Below are 26,961 nucleotides of genomic sequence, written 5' to 3'. Positions count from 1 at the left end.
GGAAATCATTTCAGCACTTCTTGCTCACCTCCTTTGGTGAAGCCTGAGTCCATTTAGGGTATGTCGCCATGACACTCTCTAGCCTGCCACTGCTGCCGCTGCCTCTGCATGCCGTCCCCTATAGTGTCAGGGTCAATTATTGCATGTTTTAGATGCTATCTAGCCTCATTCGGTACTCTGTCATGGCCATGCTGTTGCCCATAATTTTGGCATAATGGTACGATTAAGCAGCCTCAGAGGCATCCATGCATGCTGCCCCTGCTGTTTCCTGTCCATTTACGTGGTGTTTCCATCCTTTTCTGAGCTTCCCTGTGCAGAGCCTTGGTCCCCTTGAAAAATGCTCGTTATTCGAGACGAGCACTCGAGCATCGGGAAAAGTTCATCTCGAATAACGAGTACCCGAGCATTTTAGTGTTCGCTCATCTCTACTCTTCAGGCAAAGCCCCAGCTGTGTATTTTAAAAAATTTATAGATAATGTTCTCCCCCACATGCAAAAAGCATTCAACTTAGCTTTTTCCACAGGTGTCCTTCCCAAACATATGTTATCTGCACTGATTGTCACCATCCCCAAGCCAGGGAAACCTCCCAACTCTCCTTCCAACTTTAGGCCAATTTCCCTCCTTAATTTCGACTCTATGCAAAAATATTAGCCCAAAGGTTACAGAAACTCATTCTCTCCCTGATCAATAATGATCAAGTGGGATTTACCTTGGGCAGACAAGCGCCAGATCATTTCAGCGCCGTATACTTACCCTCATGCAATACTGTGAAAGAAGTAATTTACCATCAACATTTGTAACGGTCGATGCCGAGAAGGCGTTTGACCGAGTTAATTGGTCTTATGCCTTCTCGGTTTTAACTAAATTTGGAATAGTGGGAAACACCCAAACAGGTATCAAATCCCTATACTCAAACCCCACGGCGAGAGTTTTTACAAACAGCTTACTATCTGAGGAATTTTCCTTGACAAATGGCACCAGACAAGGATGTCCCCTGTCCCCTCTTTTCTTTATATTATCCATTGAGCCCCTTGCTGACCTTATAAGATCCGACCCTACCATATCAGGAATCAATATAGGCCCAACCCAACACAAAATAGCATTGTTTGCAGACGATATTATTTTAATGACCACCAACCCTCAAACAATAGTTAAAGAATACGGAGACATATCTTACTATAAAATGAACTCTTCCAAGTCCCAAGCTCTTTGAATAGCTATTCCTTCAAACCAGTCACTGCACCTTAAAAAACTATTCCCTCTTGACTGGCAATCTTCCTCTATAACATATCTAGGGCTGCAACTGACCACTCCTACCTCCAGCCTACACGAAAAGAACTTCCTCCCTTTACTTTCTAACATAAACAGAGAGCTTGAATCCTTTTCTAAAGCAATTCTATCATGGTATGGAAGAATTGCTGCCTATAAAATGTGTATTCGCAAATTTATCTGGCAGGGTAAACACCCCAGGGTAGCTTTACATGTTCTTACTAGACAAAGAGAGAAAGGTGGTCTGGGAATACCCGAACTTTCAGATTACTATATTGGAGCAATTGTAGACCAATTAATGTATTGGTGGAGGGATAACTCTGACAAGGCATGGGTTTCCTTAGAAAGAATACTCAACAAGAACACTTAATTTTAATAATAGGCTTCTTGCACAGATATGGCAGCTAACCCCTCCCCCAGCACGCTTCTCTGCATTCTCAACTTCAGACTGGGCATGGAAAAAATTACTGGCAAGATATAAGCAAGAGATGGTTCAGATACCACTAGAGAACCTGAGCATGGAATTCTTAGAAAGTCAATTAACCCAATCTAAACCTTAGAGAGTGGCACAAGAAAGGTCTCACATCTATTCAAGACTTAGTCTTAAATGATCAACCAGTAGCCTTCTCCCTCCTCAAAGAGAAATATGATCTTCCTACTCAAGAAATTTACTCTTACCTTAGAATTAGAGATTTCCTTTTAAAGAATTTGTATACAACACCCAAAATTCCCTCCCTCATTCTCCAGTTGTTTGATAATGCTGATAAGACAAAAAAAGGTATATCATATTTCTACAAACTACTATGTACAAAGGTAAATTTGTGCAAAACCTCCAGCATGTTAAAATGGGAAGTATACAAACAAGCTAAACAAGACTTTTCACATGCAACAATGGCATAAAGCCTTCGCCAACACCCACTCCATATTCAGATGTACAGCTTATCAAGAAGCTATCATAAAAACCACAATGAGATGGTACTTCTCCCCAGCTCGACTAGCACAGATTTACCCTTCAGCTTCCCCAAACTGTTGGAGAGAATGTGGAGCAAAAGGCACCACGCTACATGTATTCTGGGGTTGCCGAGTATTAGGCCCTTTATGGGAATCCACTAGAAATGCCATAGGAAAAATTATGCAAAAAAGCATTTGTATCACTCCTCAACTGGCTCTCTTACTTATTGGTATTGAGTCCATCCCCATGTCCCAGAGAGTAGTAGTGGCACACTTGTTGATGGCAACTAAACTAGTCATTGCCAGGCACTGGAAGGAGTTGGCTGCCCCTCCTTTGAAGGAAGTTCTTGACACCATAAACACTACAAACACATTTGAAAAAATAATATCACTTCAAACTAACAAGCACAACTTATATTTAGATACATGGCAGAGCTGGATAAAGAGCCCCTTCTCTGTACCCTAGGGAACAATGACAACGATTCCCTAAATTCGGTTTGGCACCAAAGATATTAGAATTATCTCGCCTAACAAAACATTTGGCTAAAAAGCACACCACCCCTAAGTACATAATTAGTTGATTAGACTCCCTGCTGACACAGGTTGTTTTTGGTTATGTTTTTATTTGTTACATGTTATATAATGATTTAAATTTACTTGATCTGATGATCTACTATAACACCAAAGCATTGGAAACTTCACATAACAGGTGGACTGACAATCAATGTTCAAATTCCAACAGATCTACCACGGCAACATGAATACTAACTGCTTGTAAAGTGTCAGGATCAGTGGATCCTCTGGACCACCACGGGAGGTGGAACTAGCCAACACCCGGGACCGGAGCCTAGCGGCACCTGGTATTCACCAGAGCCCGCCGCAAAGCGGGTTGGACTTGCTGCGGAAGGATACCACCAGGACGTTCCCAAGTGTGACTAGCCCGCGGTGGTAGCCGAGGTCGAGGTACCTTAGCGGATGACGATCACGTAGTCAGGTCCAGGCACAGGGCCAGGGCAGGCGGCAGAGATGCAACGTCAAGTCCAAGTCCGGGTTCAGCAACAGGAGGTCCAGGCAAGCGGGAACGGGAACACAGGCACACGGAGGAACTTGGGTAACACAGAATGCAGGAATGCAGGAATACACAGAAATACTCGCTTGGAAGCTTTCTCTAAGGCTATGAGGCACAAAGATCCGGCAAGGAATGATGGGAGACATAGGGTTAAATACCAAACAGGAAATGACCAGCACCACTCACCTGCGCACTGGCCCTTTAAATCTGGAGACACTGCCGCGCGCGCGCCCTAGGGAGCGGGGCCGCGCGCGGGACCTAGTCCAGACGGGAGCAGGAGCCAGGCGAGGTGAGTTCACGGGAGCGGGACCGGGGCAGCGGAGAGAGACACGGGTGCACCCGCGATCCGTGGTATGGATCACGGTGGTGCCCGTGACAGTACCCCCCCCCCCCTTTGGCCTCCCCCTCTTCTTCTTGGTCCCAAGAAACCTCTGGAGGAGAGTCTGATCAAGAATATTCTCTTCAGGCTCCCAGGATCTCTCCTCAGGACCGAACCCCTTCCAGTCTACAAGGAAGAACCGCTTGCCTCTAACGAACTTCATGTCCAGAACCTCCTTGACTTCATATACATCTGGAGAATCAGCCTCAGGGGCTGGAGGAGGGGATTGCTGGGTGAAGCGGTTCAAGACGACTGGCTTCAGAAGGGACACATGGAAAGAGTTCGGGATGCGCATTGATGGAGGAAGGCGGAGCTTGTAGGCCACTTGATTGATGTGCTTGATTACCTCGAAGGGACCAAGGAACCGGGGCCCAAGTTTGTAGCTGGGTATCTTAAGCCGGACGTATCTGGAGGATAGCCATACGTTGTCACCAGGAGAGAAGACAGGGGGAGCTCGACGTCTTTTATCAGCCTGGGTCTTGGTACGGTCAGTAGCTCGTAGAAGAGACTGGCGGGTCTGGTCCCAAATAGCCTTGAGATCCTGCACCAGATCCTCCACCGCAGGGACCACAGAGGGAGTAGACAGCGGGAGAGGAGGGCGAGGAATACGTCCATAGACCACAAATAATGGAGCCGAACCAGTAGATCCTGAGTCCAGTGAATTGTAAGAGAACTCAGCCCAAGTTAGAAGATCAGTCCAATTGTCTTGGCGGGCTGAGACAAAATGGCGCAGGTAGCAGCTTAAAGTCTGGTTCACCCTCTCCACTTGACCATTAGACTGCGGATGGTAAGCAGAGGAAAAGTCAAGGATGACCTGCAGCTGGTTACATAAGGAACGCCAGAACTTTGACACAAACTGGACTCCTCGATCGGACGCAATGTGAAGCGGAAGGCCATGCAGCCGGAAGATATGCTTGAAGAACAAACTGGAAGCTGTGGAGAAGACGGAAGACCTGGAAGGGGAACAAAATGGGACATCTTGGAAAACCGGTCCGTCACCACCCAGATGACAGTATTGCCCGAGGAGACAGGCAGATCGGTAACAAAGTCCATTGCCACGTGAGACCACGGGCAACTGGGTATCGGCAACGGGAGTAACAGTCCAGCCGGTTTGAGACGAGAGGCTTTATTGCGGGCACAGGAGGAGCAGGATCCCACAAACTCCCGAACATCTTTGACCAAGTCTGGCCACCAGTAGTAGCGGGAGATGAGAGCCACTGAGCGTTGCACCCCAGGGTGCCCAGCCAGACGAGAAGAATGACCCCAAGACAGAATCCTCTTCCGGAGAGCAGGTCTAACATACGTCTTGCCAGGAGGTAGCTGCCGAAGGTCCACCGGAGCTGCAACAACAAGCTGGTTAGGAGAAATTATGTGCCGAGGAACTGGTTCATCTGCAACAACATCCGAAGAACGGGACAGAGCATCAGCCATGACATTCTTGTCTGCCGGACGAAAATGAATCAGCAGGTCAAAACGGGAGAAGAACAATGACCACCGGGCTTGCCTGGGATTCAGGCGCTGGGCTGTCTGGAGGTACAGTAGATTCTTGTGGTCAGTGTACACACAAACGGGATGGAGAGCTCCCTCCAGAAGATACCGCCATTCCTCAAGAGCAAGTTTGATGGCTAACAATTCTCTGTCTCCAATAGAATAATTTCTCTCAGCTGGGGAAAAAGTCTTGGAAAAGAAACCACAAGTCAAAGTTCGGCCCTTGGGCCCTTTCTGAGTGAGCACCGCTCCAGCTCCTACGGAGGATGCGTCCACCTCCAGAAGAAAGGGTTTGTTCGTATCTGGCCTAGTGAGCACGGGAGCCGAGGCAAAAGCGGACTTCAACTTGGAGAAGGCCATTTCAGCAGCCGGAGACCAGGCACGTGGATCAGCACTCTCCTTGGTGAGCGCCACGATGGGAGACACCAGAGTTGAGAAATGGGGAATAAACTGATGGTAATAGTTCGCAAACCCCAGGAATCTCTGAATGGCTCGGAGACCCTCTGGACGTGGCCACTTAAGAACTGCAGACAGCTTTGCGGGATCCATCTGGAGGCCTCTATCGGAAATTATGTAACCGAGGAAAGGAAGGCAATGCTGGTGAAACAGGCATTTCTCTAACTCGACGTAGAGATGATTGGCCCTAAGTCGACCTAGAACTTGTCGTTCGTGTGCCTGGTGGGACTCAAGGTCTGGAGAGTAGACTAAGATGTCATCTAAATAGACCACGACACATGTATAAAGAAGGTCTCGAAACTCCTGAAAAACTCCTGAAAAACAGCAGGGGCATTACACAGTCCAAAGGGCATTACTAGATACTCAAAGTGCCCATCACGGGTGTTAAACGCCGTCTTCCAATCATCACCTTTGCGGATCCGGATAAGATTGTAAGCACCACGGAGGTCCAGCTTGGAGAACACCTTGGAACCACGCAGACGATCAAAGAGTTCTGTAATCAACGGCAGGGGGTAACGTTTTTTTACCGTGATCTTATTCAGCCCACGATAGTCTATACAGGGACGTAGGGAGCCATCCTTCTTGGTAACGAAGAAGAAACCTGCGCCAGCCGGAGAGGAGGACTTGCGTATGAAACCCCTCTGCAGATTCTCCCTGATGTAGTCGGACATGGCTACAGACACGACCTCTGGGAGGAGTGGCACCTGGCAGAAGATCCACCGGGCAATCATAGGGACGATGTGGTGGCAAAATCTCCGCCTGCTTCTTAGAAAAAACATCAGAAAAGTCCCGATAACAAGCTGGCAGACCCTCCAGAGACTTGGGAGACAGAGTCGAAGTCCTGACAGGTAGCGGACGAGGAATTTGCATACAGCGTGAAGCACAGTTCGGTCCCCAACGGAGGATTTGCCCGGAGGACCAGTCCAGTACAGGGGCGTGATGCTGCAACCAAGGGAGACCCAGCAGGAGAGCAGAAGTGCAGTGGGGTAGCACGAACAAAGAAAGTCTCTCTTTGTGTAGAGCACCAACTTGAAGGAGTAGAGGTTCAGTGCAGAACCAAATGGGTACGGAGAGAATCTGGCCGCTGACAGAGGCGATAGACAATGGCTTTTCTAGACGAACCACCAGGAAGTGATGCTGAGAGACCAGGGCAGCATTCACAAAGTTCGCTGTAGAGCCAGAATCCAGGAACGCAGAAACCTGGATCAGATCACCAGAACCAGAGCCGAACAATACGGGAATGTTCAGTCTCGGAGAGGCCTCTCTCTCACCTTGGGACGACTCCCCTATAAAACCTAGGTGAGAACGTCCTCCTGGACGCTGGGGACGAATAGGACACGTCTTGAGAAGATGTCCAGGAGAGGCACAATATAGGCAGAGGTTCTCCAGCCGACGCCAGGAACGTTCTTGCGGGGAGAGCCGGGATCTATCCTCCCGCCTGGGTTCCTCAGCAGCAGGGAGAACCGGAAGCTGGGCTGGTCTTTGAAAAACCGGGGCCAATCGAAATGGGCATTGGGCCCGAGGTTGGGAATGTTCCAAACGTAATTCCTCGGGAACGTTCCGAAAAACAAATGTCTATCCGAGTGGCCATAGAGATGAGACCACTCAGTGTAGATGGCAAGTCCCGGGCAGACAGAGCGTCCTTAATGTGACCAGAAAGTCCCTTTTTAAAAGATGCCATCAAAGCTGCTTCATTCCATGATAATTCAGAAGCCAGGGTGTGAAAACGGACAGCATAGTCGCCCACAGAAGCGTCTCCTTGCGTTAGATTCAGCAGTGCCGTCTCTGCTGACGATGCACGGGCAGGTTCCTCAAAAACTGACCGGAATTCCGTGAGGAAGGAAGAGAAGTCAGTCGAAATGGGGTCCTTCTTGTCCCAGAGGGGTGTCACCCATGCCAGGGCCTTCCCAGACAGAAGACTGATAATAAACGCCACCTTGGACCGCTCAGAGAAGAACTGCGACGGCATAAATTCAATATGCACGGTGCACTGGGTGATGAAGCCTCTGCACAGTTCGGGATCCCCGTCATATTTAGACGATAAGGAAAGTCGCAACCTGGGTTCAGCAGGAGGCAAGCAAACAGAAGGAGCAGAAGACGCCTGCTGTGGCGGATGCGGCTGAGAAGTCCAGAGATGTCGCAGCATGGCGGTGATCTGGTCGAGCAGCTGACATTGCACGTTGATCCGCTGGGACTGTCGAGCCAACTCAGGGAGTGAAACCTCAGCGGGATCCATGGCTGGATCTTACTGTCAGGCTCAGTGGATCCTCTGGACCACCGCGGGAGGTGGAACTAGCCAACACCCGGGACCAGAGCCTAGCGGCACCTGGTATTCACCAGGGCCAGTCGCAAAGCGGGTTGGACTTGCTGCGGCAGGATACCACCAGGACGTTCCCAAGTGTGACTAACCCGCGGTGGTAGCCGAGGTCGAGGTACCTTAGCGGATGACGATCACGTAGTCAGGTCCAGGCACAGGGTCAGGGCAGGCGGCAGAGATGCAACGTCAAGTCCAAGTCCCGGTTCAACAACAGGAGGTCCAGGCAGGCGGGAACGGGAACACAGGCACACGGAGGAACTTGGGTAACGCGGCAACACCGGACTCAGGAGCGGGGACACACAGGAACGCAGGAATACACAGGAACGCAGGAATACACAGGAACACAGGAATACACAGAGATACTCGCTTGGAAGCTTTCTCTAAGGCTATGAGGCACAAAGATCCGGCAGGGAATGATGGGAGACATAGGGTTAAAACCAAACAGGAAATGACCAGCACCACTCACCTGCGCACTGGCCCTTTAATCTGGAGACACTGCCGCGCGCGCGCCCTAGTCCGGACGGGAGCGGGAGCCAGGCGAGGTGAGTGCACGGGAGCGGGACCAGGGCAGCGGAGAGACACACGGGTGCACCCGCGATCCGTGGTATGGATCGCGGTGGTGCCCGTGACATAAAGGAAAATAAGTGTTCTCCTGTCACACCAGATGTTTAAACATGGCATGTTTATGATTGTCAATGTTGTTTCTCTGAACTGTAATGCTTTCTTTTTCTTTAAATAAAATTCATAAAAAAAAAAAAAAAAGAAGGGTTACCCAGATCAGGTTCTCTATCCCAGAATCAAACCAATCTTTAATCCCAGAAACCCAGATCGGAGGAGTCAGGGATCACCAGACTTGTCACCACATTTAATAATGGGGCCCCAGCTCTCAGAACAGTTTTATCCAAACACTGGGACACTCTCCTAATGGACACAGATATTAGGGACTCCCTTGAACATCAGCCTTCCATCACCTATAGGAGAGGTCGCTCCCTTAGGGATCGACTGGTCCGTAGCCACTATAGGTCCCCTGCCACTACCACATGGTTAAACAACACGTGGGTACTGGGAATTTTTTTTTTTTTTGTTCAACTCTTTATTTATTTTTGTTTTATCTTTAACAATCACAGACAAAAAACATCTGCCCAAACATGGGCTATATACATGTCCAATGAAAAGAGCATTAGATGATAGATGTTATTAGCCTTATAACCATAGAAAAGACATGTGGGGAGAAACAAAACAAAACAACAATCCTGTCACATTAGCTACACACATTTAGGAGATCATGTGGAGAAGTCAGAGCAGACGGCCTATGAGCCTTGACTATCAGTCATACAGTGAATGTCCCATGGAGACCAAACTGATTCAAATCGATCCAATTTGTTGTTCAATTGAGCAGTCAGTTGTTCCATTGACCTCATATCCTTGATACGGGCATACAGATCTGTCGAAGAGGGTGGAGCCGTTCTTTTCCAAAAGGAAGGAGCAGCCTGGCTTTTGGACCTTTGATGTTAGTGGGAGGTAAATTCAGTAAATATACTGTTGGATCTAAGGGGACACTAGTTCCCAGGATATCCCGCAAGAGGTTTTCAATCATAGTCCAGTAGTTTACTATAACTGGGCATGACCAGAAAATGTGGTATACAGAACCCACCTCCCTGTCACATCGCCAGCAGGTACTTGAGATAAGTGGGTTAAGCCTGTGTAGCAGTTCAGGGGTATGGTACCAAAGCATGAGTAGTTTCACTTGGTTCTCTTTATAAAGAGAGTTTATGGAGGCCTTTTTAGCGTTCGACCAGATAATCTGCCATTGTTCCATAGAAAATTTCCTATTCAACCATGTTTCCCATTTCACCATATACTTATGTGTTGGCTGCGTGGGTCCCACCGGAGAGTTTAAAATGCTGTAGATGTTGGAAATTAAACCCTTGGAAGAAGCACAGATAAGCTCAAATGGAGATGGGCGTGGGATTTCCCCCGGACCCATATGAGATGATATATAATGTTTAATTTGTCCGTACTGAAAGAGGCCCCCTGCAAGAGTCGGAAACCGCTCTACCAAGGTGGCGAAGGGAAGAATCCGTCTGGTGTGAGCGTCCGTATAGTCCTTAATCTGGAATAACTTGGCCTCTATCCAGGGTTTAGGGGGGTTGGCAAGAGTGAGCAGGACATCATCCGCGAATAGAGAGATTTTAAATTGGGTGTTGCGGACCTTGATACCTCCAATATCTGGATTAGCCCTAATGTACGCTGCTAGGGGTTCGATGCTAAGGACATACAACAGCGGGGAGAGTGGGCAACCCTGACGCGTGCCGTTTTTAATGGGGAAAAAGGGTGAATGTGCATGGGGAAGACGAACCAACGCCGTGGGGGTAGAGTACAAGAGCCTTAAAGCTTGCAGGAAGGGGCCTGTAAATCCGAACCGTTGTAAGGTGGTGAACATGAAGGTCCAGTCCAGTCTATTGAACGCTTTCTCAGCGTCTAGGCTGAGAAAAAGCGCTGACGTATCTTGGTGTCGGACAACTTCCAGTAGATCTGCAGCCCTTCGTGTGTTGTCCCCCGCCTGGCGGTATCTAGTAAACCCGACTTGGTCCTTATGAACCAAGTGTGGGAGCCACTGGCTCAGTCTGTCAGCTAGTAGTTTAGTGAAGACTTTTAGGTCTGTGTTAAGTAGGGCTATGGGGCGGTAACTCGCGCATGACAAAGGATCTTTACCGGGCTTGGGGAGTACTGTGATATAGGAGCATAACATAGAGGGTGAGATAGGTGTACCTCCGAGGAAGGCGTTGAACAGCTCGACCATGTGGGGTATCAATATTTCACTAAAAGTTTTGTAGTAGGTATAAGTGAACCCGTCAGGACCCCGAGCCTTGCCCGTAGGCATGGCTTGCAACACCTCCTCCAATTCCTGAGAGGTAATTTCTTGGTTTAGGCTGTCCAACGCCTCCCCCGAAAGGGTGGGTAAATTACAATCATTCAGGTATTGAGATAGACCCTCCATCGCCCCTGGGGAGTCAGGGTTGACCGTGGGGGGGAGGGAGTACAGTGTGCTGTAATAATCTTCAAAGATACTGGCCACTACCTTCGGGTCGTAATTAATTGTCCCCGCGGCATCTTTAATGCCATAGGGGTTACTATTAGCTGTTTGTGTCCTTAATTGGTTTGCTAATAAAGTGTGTGCCTTGTTGCCGAATTCATAAAATCGTCTGCGGGAGTACCGGAGTAGCTTCTCGCTCCCCATAAGTAGGAGCTCGTGTAAGCTGGCTCGGGTACTGGGAAATTTTAAATGTGGAGTCTGCGTGGCCTGCCCCTTTATGCTGCTTATGAAAAAGTATATGTCTTGCGTCACTGTTGACTCATTTACGATTAGATCTTTCATCTACTGTAGATCTGAGGGTGTCATGTATAGGGCAATTTGCGAATGTGGCCTGGAATACAAAGGCAAAACCATACAACAGTTTCGCAGGAGAATTGGTGCCCATATTGGCAACATAATAAATCAAACGGATACCCCATTAGCAAGGTATATCAACCAAGAGAATAATGGCGCACTAATGCCATTAAATTCCATGGTATAACTAAAGTACCATGCAACCCAAGAGGTGGCGACTGGGACAGATCCGTCTTACAATGCAAAGTTAGATGGATTTTTCGTCTCCAGACAGTGTCCCCTGGTGGCCTGAATGAGTCCCTTAGTTTTGCATCGTTTCTAGAACCCTAAATTTAACTTCTTTAGTCCTGATTGCCTAGTGTTGCTATAGGGTTTGCACCCCTATCTTCTAAGTGTAAGCTACCTGCTTGAATATCACATAACTATACCCAATAATCCACCCTTCTTACCTAACCTCCCCCATAGTTCAATTCTACTATGTTTTGTTCCCAGGGCCGATTCTAGCATATTTGCTGCCTGAGGCGAATATTAAAATGCTGCCCCCCCCCCCCCGCTCCCTGTTAAGTAAATCCTTAAACTTTACTAACAATTAACAACCCTACAGACAGCTCCCTGACACTGTGTGACTGACTACAGGATCTGAGAGGCATTAGTGGAATCTAGTACCTTATAGATGACAATCTCTTCCATCAGGAGGACTTTATTCCAGGTTCTCCAATCCATGACGTATCAAAGGTGAATTCACGGCCGGATATCTTCAGCTCCGTGCAGCATCTCCACCCGGCGTCCCTAAAAATACCACAGTCACTTACAGTATGAAGTCTCCTGGATAACAACACTGCGCTCCTAAATAATATATACCCCTCACAACACAACTGACCGCACTCTCCCCACATATAACACATCCCTTCAATATCCCTGCTCTCATATATTTAAAGGCCTCGTTATTCACCACCCAATTATATTATATACAGCTCCCATATACAGATCCCCTACAGCTTAAATAAAATCTTGCCCCACATATACATCCCCCCAGCTTAGTAATATACTGTATCCCATATACATCCCCCCAGCTTAGTAATATACTGTACCCCATATACAGCCCCCCAGCTTAGTAATATACTGTATCCCATATACATCCCCCAGCTTAGTAATATACTGTACCCCATATACAGCCCCCCAGCTTAGTAATATACTGTATCCCATATACATCCCCCCAGCTTAGTAATATACTGTATCCCATATACAGCCCCCCCAGCTTAGTAATATACTGTACCCCATATACAGCCCCCCAGCTTAGTAATATACTGTATCCCATATACATCCCCCAGCTTAGTAATATACTGTACCCCATATACAGCCCCCCAGCTTTGTAATATACTGTATCCCATATACAGCCCCCAGCTTAGTAATATACTGTACCCCATATACAGCCCCCCAGCTTAGTAATATACTGTATCCCATATACAGCCCCCAGCTTAGTAATATACTGTACCCCATATACAGCCCCCCAGCTTAGTAATATACTGTATCCCATATACATCCCCCCAGCTTAGTAATATACTGTATCCCATATACAGCCCCCAGCTTAGTGATATATAATATATAGCATCCCCCCCAGTATAAAATAATTATAGCCCCAAATCCCCAAATAAAATATAGCTTCCCCTCCCCCTAGTATAAAATAATTATGGCCCCAAATAATACATATAGCATCCCCCCCCCCCTAGTATAAGATAATTATGGCCCCAAATAATACATATAGCACCCCCCCCTAGTATAAAATAATTATGGCCCCATATGATATCTATAGCGTCCCCCCCTCCCCCAGTATTAAACGTTTTCTAGCCCTATATAGTACCCCCCCTCCCAGTATAACATGAAACCTCCCCACATTTAATTAAAGTACATGAAAAATAATAAAATCATACTCACCTGCAGGCAGCTGCTCCCTCGGCGCGGCTCTGGTCTTCACGCGGCCTTCACTCCGGTCTTCCTGTGAGCCGCGGCTCTGCACAGTGACACAGGCGCATGAACGTCATGACGGAGCGCGCAGCTGCCGGAAAGGCGCTGCGTCGCTCTGCATATAAATCGCGCCTGTGTCTTAAAGAGACAGGCGCGATTTATTTAGCTGGTGGGCGATTCGGGCGTTAATGGACGCCCGAATCGCCCACTTTAGAGCGGCAAATTTCGCCGCCCTTTACAGGGACCCGCATTCTGCCGCCTGAGGCGAGATTTTCATCTCGCCTCATGGCAGATGCGGCCCTGTTTGTTCCTCCTTTGTAGGTAATCACAGTCTTTATGGTTGTGCGAGTACCTATGTGTAAGATGTAAGACGAACATCTGAGATCCACCTCTACACACCTACTGTGATGACGTCACATGAGAGGCGTGTCTTTCTGCTCCAGAGGACAGACTATCAGCAAATGATGACACACTTCCGGTCCGGAGCGTGCGCAGCGACAAACAGCTGCTTTATCTGGCGCACGCACACTAAGTTGGCGCGCACGGCACTGACAGCAAGCAGCATGGACCTCACACTGTAGTTAGGCTGACTGGACCAGTGCCAGCAGCTTTATAGTTAGGGAATGGCCTCCCCTTCGCTTTAGATACCTTGCACAATTACCTGTAGCCCCTGATGAATCTATTGCTACCTTAGAGGAAACGCATTGAGCAATAAGAATATTTATTTTGTTAGCTGGCGTAGGGCTAGCTGTGGACTGTCCTTGTCAGGAGAGGAGCTCTCGGGTTTGGTGAGGGTCAGTGACCTTTGATAGGGTAAGAATAGTAACGTTTGGCTGGACTCTCCCCTATCTGGAAGGCCGGATCATATGAATTGGATCCCAAGACCCAGGAACACAGAAACCCTGACCATCATTGGGTGAGATCGCTCCTGTCTATTGTGATAGATACATATTCTATTGGTATACACAGCATTTACACAATTGTTTCTTCTCTGCGTTTTAGGTATCAAAACTCACATTGAAGTTTTTTGTTAAACGTATATGAGCTACACAACTCATTATTGTATTGTATCTGTAGGCCTGTTTTACTTGTTTCTATGTACATCTGGGTCCAGTTATTATACTTTTTACTGATAATGACACTTTTGTCTTTCTACTATTAACTGACTCCTGAATCTCCCTATTGTGGCCCTTTGTGGTAACTAGAATTTTGTAAAATATACTGCTAAGATTGTAGTACATCAGCTAATACTAAATTACTAACACTACCACTGGTTAGATTAGCAAAATTTCCCAGGTAACGTATTGCAGATGTTTCCATACATCTGCAATGTGTTCTTCACACATATTGTTCTTCACATACTATTGTGAAGAACACTGTTTGGCACTAATGTCTTCGGATAAGTTAGCAGATGTACGGAAACATCTGCAATGTGTTTGTCACTGTGTTCTTCACTGTGTTCTTCACTTAAATGATCCTGTGTTCACTGTGTTCACTGTTTTCATTGTATTCTTCACTGTTCTTCACTGTGTTTCCTTAAGTAATTGCTCGATCTCGAGCAGGCAAGATACTCGTCCGAGCAACGAGCCATTTCGAGTACGCTAATACTCGAACGAGCATCAAGCTCGGACGAGTATACTTACTCATCCTTAGCTAGGACACTTAATTCCTGAGCAAAAATAAACTTCCTTCTCTAACACAGCTTTCAAATGTATTGTATTACAGCACTGATTTTAAAGTGCACATAAGGGGCAGATGCTGTCATTTTTAACTTTGACAGCTTCTGGCCCCTCGGCGCAGATTCTGCTTGAGATACAAGAAAGAGTTAACAATGTCACAGCGGTCACAGATCAATATCATTGCTTCTGCCGAGAGTACTGTGCAGATAATGGGGCGCATTTACTTACCTATCCTGTCGCAAACCCCAAAATTGCATGTTCCGTATGGAATGTACTCTGCCGCGATTCACTAAGATCATACGCCCGATATCCTGCATGTGTCGCTTCCCCGCTCAGGTCTGCCGGAGTTCACCTTCTTCTTCCTGGTGTTTGCAAGTGCATTGTCTTGCAACACAATTCAAATCTTAAATCCTGTGCTCAGTCCGAATCAGTCGGATTGTCCGACGGCCGCCCCTCAATTTCTGTTGCATGAAAGCCAGCACAGCTGCGCCACAATCTGAATGTGTGCAAGACAATCCCCAGTTAAATAACTGTCACAGCGGCACAAATCACGAAAATTTTTAAAATCTGACGATCCCCGGACCCTTGGTAAATAAGCCCCACTTCTTCTTCCTACAGACATCGCACAGGGTAGATGTGAGAGCTATGAGCCCCCTATTCCCTGCAGGGCCTGTTGCTCCCCCAATGGTCACCTTACCACGTGGCGTTTTTCTCGCCTCTTTAAACGCTTCCAAAACGAAAGTGTGAGGGGGTTTGGCCAGTACGCATATGCGTTTGCAATTAAACGCATGCGTTTAGTTGGAAATGCATGTGTTTCTGACAGACCCCCCTCTCACTTTTGTTTTGGATGCCTTTAAAAATGCAAGAAAAACGCCACGTGGGAAGGCGCCCTAGGACTACAATTGTTATGCGCCTGCTGGAGAGTGTAGGGATGTTAATTAAACACTTTGGAACAAAGCCATTTTAGTGCTTTAGTACCAAACCTGATGTTTTAAATCTGCCCTGTTTCATTATAATAGGTTAAACCAGTGGCGTAACTAGGAGTGGCTGGGCCCCATAGCAGATTTCTCCATGGGGCCCCCTTCCCCTTTAAAAGATATATGCAGATTTATACACACATATTTACACACATATAAAGTTCTACACTCATACATTCACTTTTCTATACTTGCACCCACATACATACATTTATACACATATCGCACACATTTATGTACTCATATATACACTAATATATTGAGTATATACAAACTCATACAGGACACATACAGTTTAGAGACATCAAATTTGCACACATATTGTATAGTACATACACATTATATACTTATAGTATGTATATGTATACTTATGCATACAGTATAAACACACCATGTACATACATACTGCGTTTACATATAGTACATACAGCATGTACACACATTCATTTAGTATATATAGCATATGCACACACATATAGCATGTACACACACATATAGCAAATGCATACATTCACATACATGCAGCAGGATATACAAAAACACACAGCATTATATGTGTGTGTATATATATATATATATGCTTGTGTGTGTTTGTGTATATATATATATATATATATCACACGCAGACAAGCATATATATATATATATATATATACACACACAAGCATATATATATATACACACACACATATATATATATACATACATACACACACAAGCATATATATACACACATACACAAGCATATATATACACACACACATAAGCATATATATACACACATACACAAGCATATATATACACACACACATATATACACACATACACAAGCATATATATACACACACACATATATACACTTACTTTTTTGATGTCCAGAGTGGCGGGTGTGTGGGTCAGCAGGCCGGTGTTGTTGGGGCGTGCCATCAAGTGCTTTGGTGTTCGTGCGGTAAGTTCGGCAGGCGGCGGTTGGCAAGTGCGGTGGGCGGGCGTAACTGGCGCCAAGTGCGGTGGGCGGGCGTAACGGGCGTCAAGTGCGATGGGCGCGTGGGAGGGCGTCAACTGTCATGGGCGGGCGGCAGGCAAGGGAGGTGGGCAGGCGGCAAGTGACGTGAGTGGGCGGTCGGACAGCAAGTAAGGTGGGCGGGTGGACGCCATGTGAGGTGGGCGGACGGACGCCATGTGAGGTGGGCGGGCAGACGCCATGTGAGGTGGGTGGGCGGACGGCAAGTGAGGTGGGCAGGCGGGCGGACGCCATGTGAGGTGGGCGGGCGGCAAGTGAGGTGGGCGGGCGGGCGGACAACAAGTAAGGTGGGCGGCTGGCAAGTGTGGTGGGCGGGCAGTTCAGTGGGCGGTTCGTTGTGCGGGCGGTTGTGATGGAAGTTCTGTGTAGCTGGCGTGTGGGAGGCTCAGCTGTTTGGGATGCAGTAGGCGGGTTAGGCACATGCAGCTGTGCGTCCCCGGGCCCCCTAACCTCACGGGCCCCGTAGCAACCGCTACGGCTGCTACGGCGGTAGTTACGCCACTGGGTTAAACCTTTGAAAGACTAACATATCCAGGGTATTTTGAGATTGTTTTCTCGTCACACATTGTTCTTCAAAGTAGTTGAAAAGTTTGGATGGTATCTTTTGTGTTTAACTTTGAAAAACATGGAAATTTGGCAAACATTTCTAAAAATTCTTCATTTTCAAAGTTCAAAATTTTCTGCTTTTCAGATAGATAGTCATAGCACCCACAATAACTTCATAAGTAACATTTCCCAAATGTCCTTTTAAGCAGCCTCTTTTTTTCTAGGTTGTTAGGAGGAATTTAGAGTGCAATTTTTATCATTTTTGTGAAAATTGCCAAAACCTGTCTTTAGAAGCAGCTGCTTAGCTTTTAGTGACTTTGAGAGACCTACAGTAAAACCCTGTAAATTATGGCATTTTAGAAACTACACCCTTCAATCTATGAAAAATCAACTTTAAGAAGTTTGTTAATCCTTTGGGTGTTTTCAATACATTCATTTTGGCCCAAAATTAAACAGTCACAATTTATTCCACAAAGTTTGATACCCAATTGGTCTCGAGTATGCAGATACCAAATATAGTATATGTTGGTAAACTGCAGTATGGGCACACAACAGGGAAGGAGGGGAAGGGAAGGAGCGCCATTCAGAGAAGATTTGCATTGTCACATTTTACAGACTATAAAATGTTTCATTTTTTGTCATTTGGGCATATGGGGGATTATTTTTTGCAGGATGAGATCCACTTTTCAGGTGCATCATTTAGGGGAAGTCAATTGCTAATTGATGAGATTGTGATAACTCTTGCTTTTTTAGCTTTTTGTTCCAGTCGTTTACCATATCGTAAAAATAATATGTTATCTTTATTCTATAAGTCACCACAATTAGGGCAATACCCAAGAAGAGTCAGACTGACACAGTGTTAATAAATGAGCCCTTTTGCTTTCGCCATTCAGAGCCGTGTATACTCTACAATAACAGAACTTGCTAATAAATACTATAATTATATATTGGATTCTCACTCCCATTTCAGTACTTAATGTACTACCCTAGCACATTTGAAATAATATTTGTGTCTCTGGGTCTAGTTATTATACTTTGTACTTATTATGACACTTTTGTCTTTCTATATAGCTTTTTTATGGTTGACTTGTTTTGCAGAATATAGTACTCATTTTGTGAAAACGTTGCTTGCTTTTGCTTCTCCGTGTATTAATGGGCATAACATTTTTATTAACAAATATCACAAAAAAAAAATCTTGTAAGATCAGCTCACCGTCTCTGCTCAAACAATCCACATGGGTTCAACTCTGGACACTCCAGCATGGACAACCTCGACCACAGGTGCATACGGAGATAATGTAGGAGAAAAACTGCTTCCAGCTGGACATCAGGAGTCGGTTTGCAAGTAAAAGTTGTAGATTTTATTTATAATCCATTAAAAACAACAGTCTTATGTAGAACACAGCATATGGAGATAGAAAATAGCAACAAAGCTTACGCGTTTCGGTAATTATACCTTATTCATAGCTGCAGTTCAGAAGCTATGAATAAGGTATAATTACCAAAACGCATAAGAAGCTATGAATAAGGTATAATTACCGAAATGCGTAAGCTTTGATGTCTAACATTTTTTTAATTTTGTTTACAGAGCTGTTTAAGGGATTGTTTTTTGCTAGACAAGCTGTATGTTTTATTTGTATCATGTTGAGGTAAATGTTACTTTAAATGATCACTTTCCTGGTTTTAGGAGGTCAAATGTGAACATCATTTTTTATCATGTTCTCCATATGGGTACAGTGACAATTTTATTTTGTTCTACGGGTTGTTAGGACATGGAAATACCCTATATAATTTTTTTGGCGATTTTCACTTTTTATGTTGTATTTTATTTTTATATGGGATAGGGCATCAGGGGACTTTAATTCTTTTTTTAATCATGTTTTTATAAAACATTTAAACTCTCTTAATTTGTCCCAATCATATGATCACTTGTTCAGTGTAATATACTGCAATACTAATGTCATATCATATAGTCAAAGTCCGTAGAGGAGTGTAAATATAAAATCACGGACACATGGATGGACGTGCAAAAACACTTTTACACATTTACTAAGAGTAGTGCACACTGGACTAAAAGTTTGTCTTCCTGTCTATAATGCAGGGAGCACCACAAAGTGTTGCATATGGCAGAAATGTGTCTCAGACACTTCTCCAAGCAGTTTGCACTGAAAAGAATAGATAAAACTAGCGCACGGCCCTTATTAAATCTGGGCCATTTTCTTTATTTTAAGTGGTACAAGCAGGGAGCGTGCAACCCAGCACATATAAGCAGTCCAGGTGGGCAGCATCATTCTCGCAATGCATTTCAAAGGTTACCATGGAGAGAGAAAGAGTTGGCCGACTCTGCTTCCTCTAGGGGTGCTTTCAACAATATGGATAAACATGAACAGAGGATAAAAACAGGTATCAGAGTCTCCTGAAAACATACCTGCACCTGCCCCAAAACTTTAATTGTTCAAGGTCCCCCTTGTGAGCCAGTTTCATATGTTTAGAAAGTGTAGTATTTTAATTAAATTGTACAGTGCTAAGATGTTAGGACAGATGTGAGTTCCTACACCGTTTTCCCAACATACATCTTTGGGTATCTACATTGTGCTACGTAGATAACTCTGGTTGTTTTCAAGTTGATGTACTGTTTGATTTTGTATGTTCTGTTATTATTTGGATCAGAGAATTCTTCCTTTCTGATCATGTATCTGCAGAATGAACAGCCCACGCAGGGATATGATCCTATGGTGCAGGGAAGGAACCCATGTTGGTTGGGAAGTCTGTTTTTCATTATAATGAAATTATACACTCACCGGCCACTTTATTAGGTACACCTGTCCAACTGCTCGTTAACACTTAATTTCTAATCAGCCAATCACATGGCGGCAACTCAGTGCATTTAGGCATGTAGACATGGTCAAGACAATCTCCTGCAGTTCAAACCAAGCATCAGTATGGGGAAGAAAGGTGATTTGAGTGCCTTTGAACGTGGCATGGTTGTTGGTGCCAGAAGGATTGGTCTGAGTATTTCAGAAACTGCTGATCTACTCGGATTTTCACACACAAGCATCTCTAGGGTTTACAGAGAATGGTCCGAAAAAGAAAAAACATCCAGTGAGCGGCAGTTCTGTGGGCGGAAATGCCTTGTTGATGCCAGAGGTCAGAGGAGAATGGGCAGACTGGTTCGAGCTGATAGAAAGGCAACAGTGACTCAAATCGCCACCCGTTACAACCAAGGTAGGCAGAAGAGCATCTCTGAACGCACAGTACGTCGAACTTTGAGGCAGATGGGCTACAGCAGCAGAAGACCACACCGGGTGCCCTCCTTTCAGCTAAGAACAGGAAACTGAGGCTACAATTTGCACAAGCTCATCGAAATTGGACAGTAGAAGATTGGAAAAACGTTGCCTGGTCTGCTGCGACATTCGGATGGTAGGGTCAGAATTTGGCGTCAACAACATGAAAACATGGATCCATCCTGCCTTGTATCAACGGTTCAGGCTGGTGGTGGTGGTGTCATGGTGTGGGGAATATTTTCTTGGCACTCTTTTGGCCCCTTGGTACCAATTGAGCATCGTTGCAATGCCACAGCCTACCTGAGTATTGTTGCTGACCATGACCACAATGTACCCAACATCTGATGGCTACTTTCAGCAGGATAAAGCTGGAATCATCTCAGACTGCTGCGACATTCGGATGGTAGGGTCAGAATTTGGCGTCAACAACATGAAAACATGGATCCATCCTGCCTTGTATCAACGGTTCAGGCTGGTGGTGGTGGTGTCATGGTGTGGGGAATATTTTCTTGGCACTCTTTTGGCCCCTTGGTACCAATTGAGCATCGTTGCAATGCCACAGCCTACCTGAGTATTGTTGCTGACCATGACCACAATGTACCCAACATCTGATGGCTACTTTCAGCAGGATAAAGCTGGAATCATCTCAGACTAGTTTCTTGAACATGACAATGAGTTCACTGTACTCAAGTGGCCTCCCCTGTCACCAGATCTCAATCCAATAGAGCATCTTTGGGATGTGGTGGAACGGGAAATTCGCATTATGGATGTGCAGCCGACAAATCTGCGGCAACTGTGTGATGCCATCATGTCAATATGGACCAAAATCTCTGAGGATTGCTTCCAGCACCTTGTTGAATCCATGCCACGAAGAATTGAGGCAGTTCTGAAGGCAAAAGGGGGTCCAACCCGTTACTAGCATGGTGTACCTAATAAAGTGGCCAGTGAGTGTAGGTCCACAGTCACTTAGGCATATTCCATTTCTTTGCATTTTAACAGTAGATGCATGATGTTTAGGTAATGCTGAAGATGTAACTCAGATGTTTTCAGGAGACTCTGACAATTGTTTTTACCCCCTGTTTACATTTATCCCTATTGTGAGCATGTGCTGCTCCGATTCATCCCTAAGGGAAGCAGAGTGTGCCAAGGCTTTCTCACTCCATGGTAACCTTAGTAATGTGTTGAAGAATGATGCCAATACCTGTGCCTGCTTATATGTGCTGGATTGCAGGCGGGCTGACATCATCGGCTTGCGAAAGCATGCCCATGACCATGAACGTGGCATCTACAGGTTTAAACAACTGGGATCTCAATAATCATGATCCTGCCTGTTACTGTGGGAACCCAGCATTCACATACTGCTGGGATCCCTCGGTGATTGCCATGGCTCAGCTTCTTACCAACACCTTATGTACAGTTCCGTCAGGGTGTGCAAAGTGGTAGAAGCTATTGCAGGCATCTTGCTTTGTATATTTTTTAATCTGGCGCTAAAAAAGTTTACATATTCATATTTTTCACCATAGAGAATATGATCTATGTAAATGAAATTGCACAAGATTTATGTATTTTCAGGATGGTACATTCATTTTACAACCATATAATACATGGTTTACAAAGTACTTCCTATAAATACTTTGGCTGAATGTCAGGCCCAGCGGTAGTGGATACTCTGAACCACCACGAATGATGACACAAGCCGACACCTGGGACCGGAGTATAAGTGGTACCCGGTCTTCTCCAGAGCCAGAGACTTGCTGTGGCATGGTACCAACAGGTAGTTCCACAGGCATGACTTGTCCGTGGTGGCAGCTAAGTTCGAGATACCGGAACGGCAAGCAATCTCGTAGTCGGGGACAGGCAGGAGGTCAGGACGGGCAGCACAGAATCAGAGTCGTGGATATAGCAATAGGTCAGGGCAGGCAGAAGAGGAGCATAATCAGGAACAGAACCGGGGTCTCAATGGGAAATCTCAATAACACCAAGGAATGAAGGCACGAAAATCCGGCAGGGTATGATGGAAGAGGCAGGTTTAAATAGCCTTCTGGGAAAATGGGCAGTGCCAATTAACGGTGCTCTGGCCCTTTAAATTTCCTAAAGCTATCATGCGCCCCCCTAGGGGATCTGGAACGGGGACAGGTGAGTGGCCCTGCGCCAGCGGGCACCAAGGGGCACGGGTGAGCCCAAGACCCGTAATATGGTTCGTGGGAGCACCCGTGACACTGAACACTATGAGGGAAATTTATCAGGAGTGTGTGAGAGAAGAGCTGTTCTAGTTGCCAGTGGGAACCAATCAGAACCCATCTTTTTTCCCAAAGCCGTTTATAAAATGAAAGCTGAGATCTGATTGGTTGCCGTGGGCAACTAGAACAGTTCTGCTGTCACACACTTCTGATTAATCTCCCCCATGTCAAGCAAATGTTTGACAAAGGGTTCAGTTATGAAGTCTTGAATGTAGCATTGGAATATAACCACTTGTTTTTTTTTTTCATTTTTTCCAATCTTCTGCCAAGTTCTGTCTATTTTTAACTATGTTTATTTTTGTACGATGTGGAGAAATCACCATCCTATGACAGTGAGCAAATGACTTTATATGTTCAGGGCGGTGCTATGCATTCTTAATTCTTTCTCTATCCATCCATCCAATGTACTAATCCAAAGGACTGCCTGATATGTATACACATATTTTGTATATGAAACTCAGGCTTTAAATAACTCATTTACATCTCTTCTTTTCAATTCTCTTTTTTAGTTTCCTTTTATGCCCTGTAAAATGTATCAAACTGGTGTAATATGATTTCTGTAGCATGGTCTCCATCTGTAAAATGGGTGAAACAGGCATGAAATGTACTGTATGTGTTTCTGCTTCCTTCTTTCATGAAACTATATTTGCACCAGCAGGGTATTGAGTCACATAATTGTTTCTCTTTTTAATAGTAAAATTAATCTGCTGATTGAGCAAGATCATAATATACAACAATGGCTTGTAGTTTTCTAGGTACTTCACTTCTGTTTTTCTATAAAAAACAAGGCAGCAAATGGAAATTACAGCTCTTTTGTGTTCAGTTTAAGGTGCCTCTAAGAATGAGTGATCTGTGGCACATAGTGTTATCCATTTATTTGTTGCTGCAATGTGTAATGCCTACAATCACAAATAAATCATAGTGCTCTTAAAATGTATCTAATATCTCTCTTGTTATCTGCTCAGGCATCATCATCAATATCTCTATGTTAGCTGTACTTCATCAATATCTCCAAGTTAGCAATGAGGAAAGAACATGCAGTCCCCAGATAACATACAGGTTCGGCAGGTTTGTTCTTAAGATGAATTTGTATGTAACTCGGAACTGTATACTGTAATATTATAATCCCAGGCAAACATTTTTTGGTCTCTGTGACAACTGGATTTTAAAAAAGTTGGGTTGTCATAAGAACCAGGATGAACAATAAATCTTAATTGCAGACACATTTGATAACTGTTATAGCTGTCTATTGTAGCCTAGGGCTAAAGTACAGTAAATTACCAAAACCCAGAGGACCTTTTGTAACTAGGGGTCGTCTGTAAGTCAAGTGCTCTTAAGTAGGGTATGACCATAGCACAAAACAGCCATTTTTATTTTTAGATAAGAAAAAGGTATGTAGGGTATGAAGGTGTATACCATAATGTAGACTTTGAATAATTATTTCTATATCAGTATGATGCAGGGAGTTCTGTCCCCAGCAGTGTGGTTAGCCAGTGACACATCACACTTTAGCTTCCATGATCCATGATAACGCACAGTGTGAATCTGCCATTATCATGGAGAAGTGACAACTTTATTAATCCCATTAACTTACAATTCCAGTATAATTGCATCTATGAACAACTCTTGGATGCAAAGACTTAAACGTGTCAAATGATTTATCTATTTCTGTACTTATCAGCATTATAGTGAATTAACGTTGAAAATGTTGGACCAATGTCAGTACAAATTAAAATTAGGAAAGAATTGAACCTCCACAACGACACTGACACAACGGCGCTGATTCCCCTCCCCTAGGGACAGGAAACACGCAGAATCTTTAACAGGAAGTCCCTCCTCTGCTACCTGAGGAATATCAGAGTACCGTAACAATACCATTAACAGCAAACACAGTTTATTAGAAAAATTAAGAACATAAGAAGAAACAAACTTTTCCATTATACAAAAAGTGAAATTCCTGTGCCATTGTGTAGGTTATGAAAAATCCATTTACCGGTAAGAGTAATTTTAATCTTTTTCCTACACCTCCACAACGGCACTGACAGGAGGAATAACAGAGTAATAGACATGAATGGTGTGGATCAAAATCACAAGGAAGAACTACACATGTAATAAGAAATCGGGCACATGAAGAAGGCAAACTAAGCAGAAATACAAAATAGCCATGTGCTATGCCAAAATAACAATCTTTATTAAATATAAACAACAAAAGACATCATCATACCAAACCAAACACCAAAACAAAAACCGATAAAAGCAGAAAAAGCCGAAAAAGGAGAAAAATCCTATATACTTAAACCCAAGGGAGGTTTGGGCACATGATAAGGCCCCTAAAAAGAACACCAGTCCCACACACTAAGCCTGTCCAGCAAAAATGATAAAAGTGTAGATGAAGATGAATACCATCAATTATGCAGCCCCGCAGCAAATAACAATGCAATGTAGATAAACATGATAGTTACCAGGCAGGCCAGACAGATAGGGGAGGGGCTGGGAGAGCCCCACATGTATCACCACTCACAGTGGTTTCCTCAGGGGTAACTGGTGTAGATAGATAAACCAATATATATACCTGAGTTAATGTGATTTAGAGTGTCAGGTGTGGAGCCCCTTGATGGTATAATCGCGCTCGGCGTCATCCCCGATGTAGTGCGCATGCGTGCGCAAGATGGCGGCGCCCAGCGCCAGATAAAGTGTGCATGCCCGCGAGTTGTCAGCTGGAGAGTTATATGACAGAAGTAGTGGCGTCCAGAGACTTATTATTTCATTAGATGTGTAATGGCTAGCATCTAGTAGTGTAAAAAAGAGATAGAAGCCAAAGTGATGTGTACAAAAATAATGTTGCATGTCTCCAATATATACCTTTCCCATAGCAGAAGAGTAAAAACAAAACTGCCGGTAAGTAAGGGGAGAAGAAGAATATGCAAATTTAAGTGACTGTAAATATGTGACGCTCATCTAAAAGATTATAAGTGAACAATTGTATATGTATTGAAAAACATATCTATTTACCATATATACATGAAAATAGCATAAAAAACCCAAAATTAGATTATTTGATATTATATTACATATATACATGAAAAAAAGCATAAGAAAAAAACCCAAAGATTAGACTATTTATTATTATTATTATTATTATTATTATTATTATTATTATTATTATTATATAACAGTAATTGTACTAGAAAGATTATGTATTATAACTAGAATAAAAGCCAACACACCACACTCGGACATACGCACATGGGCCCATGTACACACACATACACACAACAGATGGCAGACACACACAAAACACATAAATAATATGTAATGTATTGTACACAGGTATACAAAAAGGCAATATATAAATGAATAAATATCAATGAATACAATAATGTTGCAGACAGAGTCCCGGAGGAGGGGGTGAGAAGATGGAATAAGAAAGAAGAAAGAAGGAAGAAAAGGGAAGAAAAGGAAAGAAAGAAGAGTGTATAAAAAGTGTGCTCAGAGGTGTAAGCAGAATCCTATGATGTGACGATATATGTGATGAGATGTGATGATAGGAGTGAAAGACTGTGGTGTTATCTGTGACACGTAGTGAAGACAAATAGTGATATTTAAGGAGTCACAAAGACACAAAAACGATGAAAGTTAAAAAAGCCACTACATAGGGTGACTCAAAGTGTGCCAAAGGTGAGATGAGACTAAGAAATTGTGTAGTGGGAAGATGTGAAATGAGAAGAATGTGAAAAGAGGATGCTCATATAACTTATTATTTGTAGAATCCGGAAAACAGCTTGTCTTCATTTATCCCATATGGGGACAGTGAACCCAGGCGAAATATCCATCTTGCCTCTTGTCGTAGCAATGCCAGTACCATGTCGCCTCCTCGAATGTTAGACTGGATTCTTTCCAAACCCACCACCTGTAGTTTGGCTGGG

General features: G+C 44.6%; 1 protein-coding gene across 3 annotated transcripts in view; it reads right to left on the bottom strand.

Annotated features, from left to right (window-relative positions):
• Nucleotides 1–26,961, bottom strand: part of OPRM1 (opioid receptor mu 1) — a 158,992-nt gene that overhangs the window by 74,548 nt on the left and 57,483 nt on the right. The window contains exon 2 of one of the 3 annotated variants that reach the window (XM_072140978.1): nucleotides 18,725–18,831. The exons of the other annotated variants lie outside the window; for them this stretch is intronic. Coding sequence (XP_071997079.1) covers nucleotides 18,725–18,798 — 74 coding nt within the window. The 5' untranslated portion in view covers nucleotides 18,799–18,831. The remainder of the gene's footprint in view (nucleotides 1–18,724; nucleotides 18,832–26,961) is intronic. 3 annotated transcript variants of the gene reach the window in all.

The sequence above is a fragment of the Engystomops pustulosus genome, chromosome 3, assembly GCF_040894005.1.
Source record: "Engystomops pustulosus chromosome 3, aEngPut4.maternal, whole genome shotgun sequence".
NCBI classification, from domain to species: Eukaryota; Metazoa; Chordata; class Amphibia; order Anura; family Leptodactylidae; genus Engystomops; species Engystomops pustulosus.
Note: the sequence above shows the minus strand (reverse complement) of the source record. Positions and strands in the feature narration are given on the sequence as shown.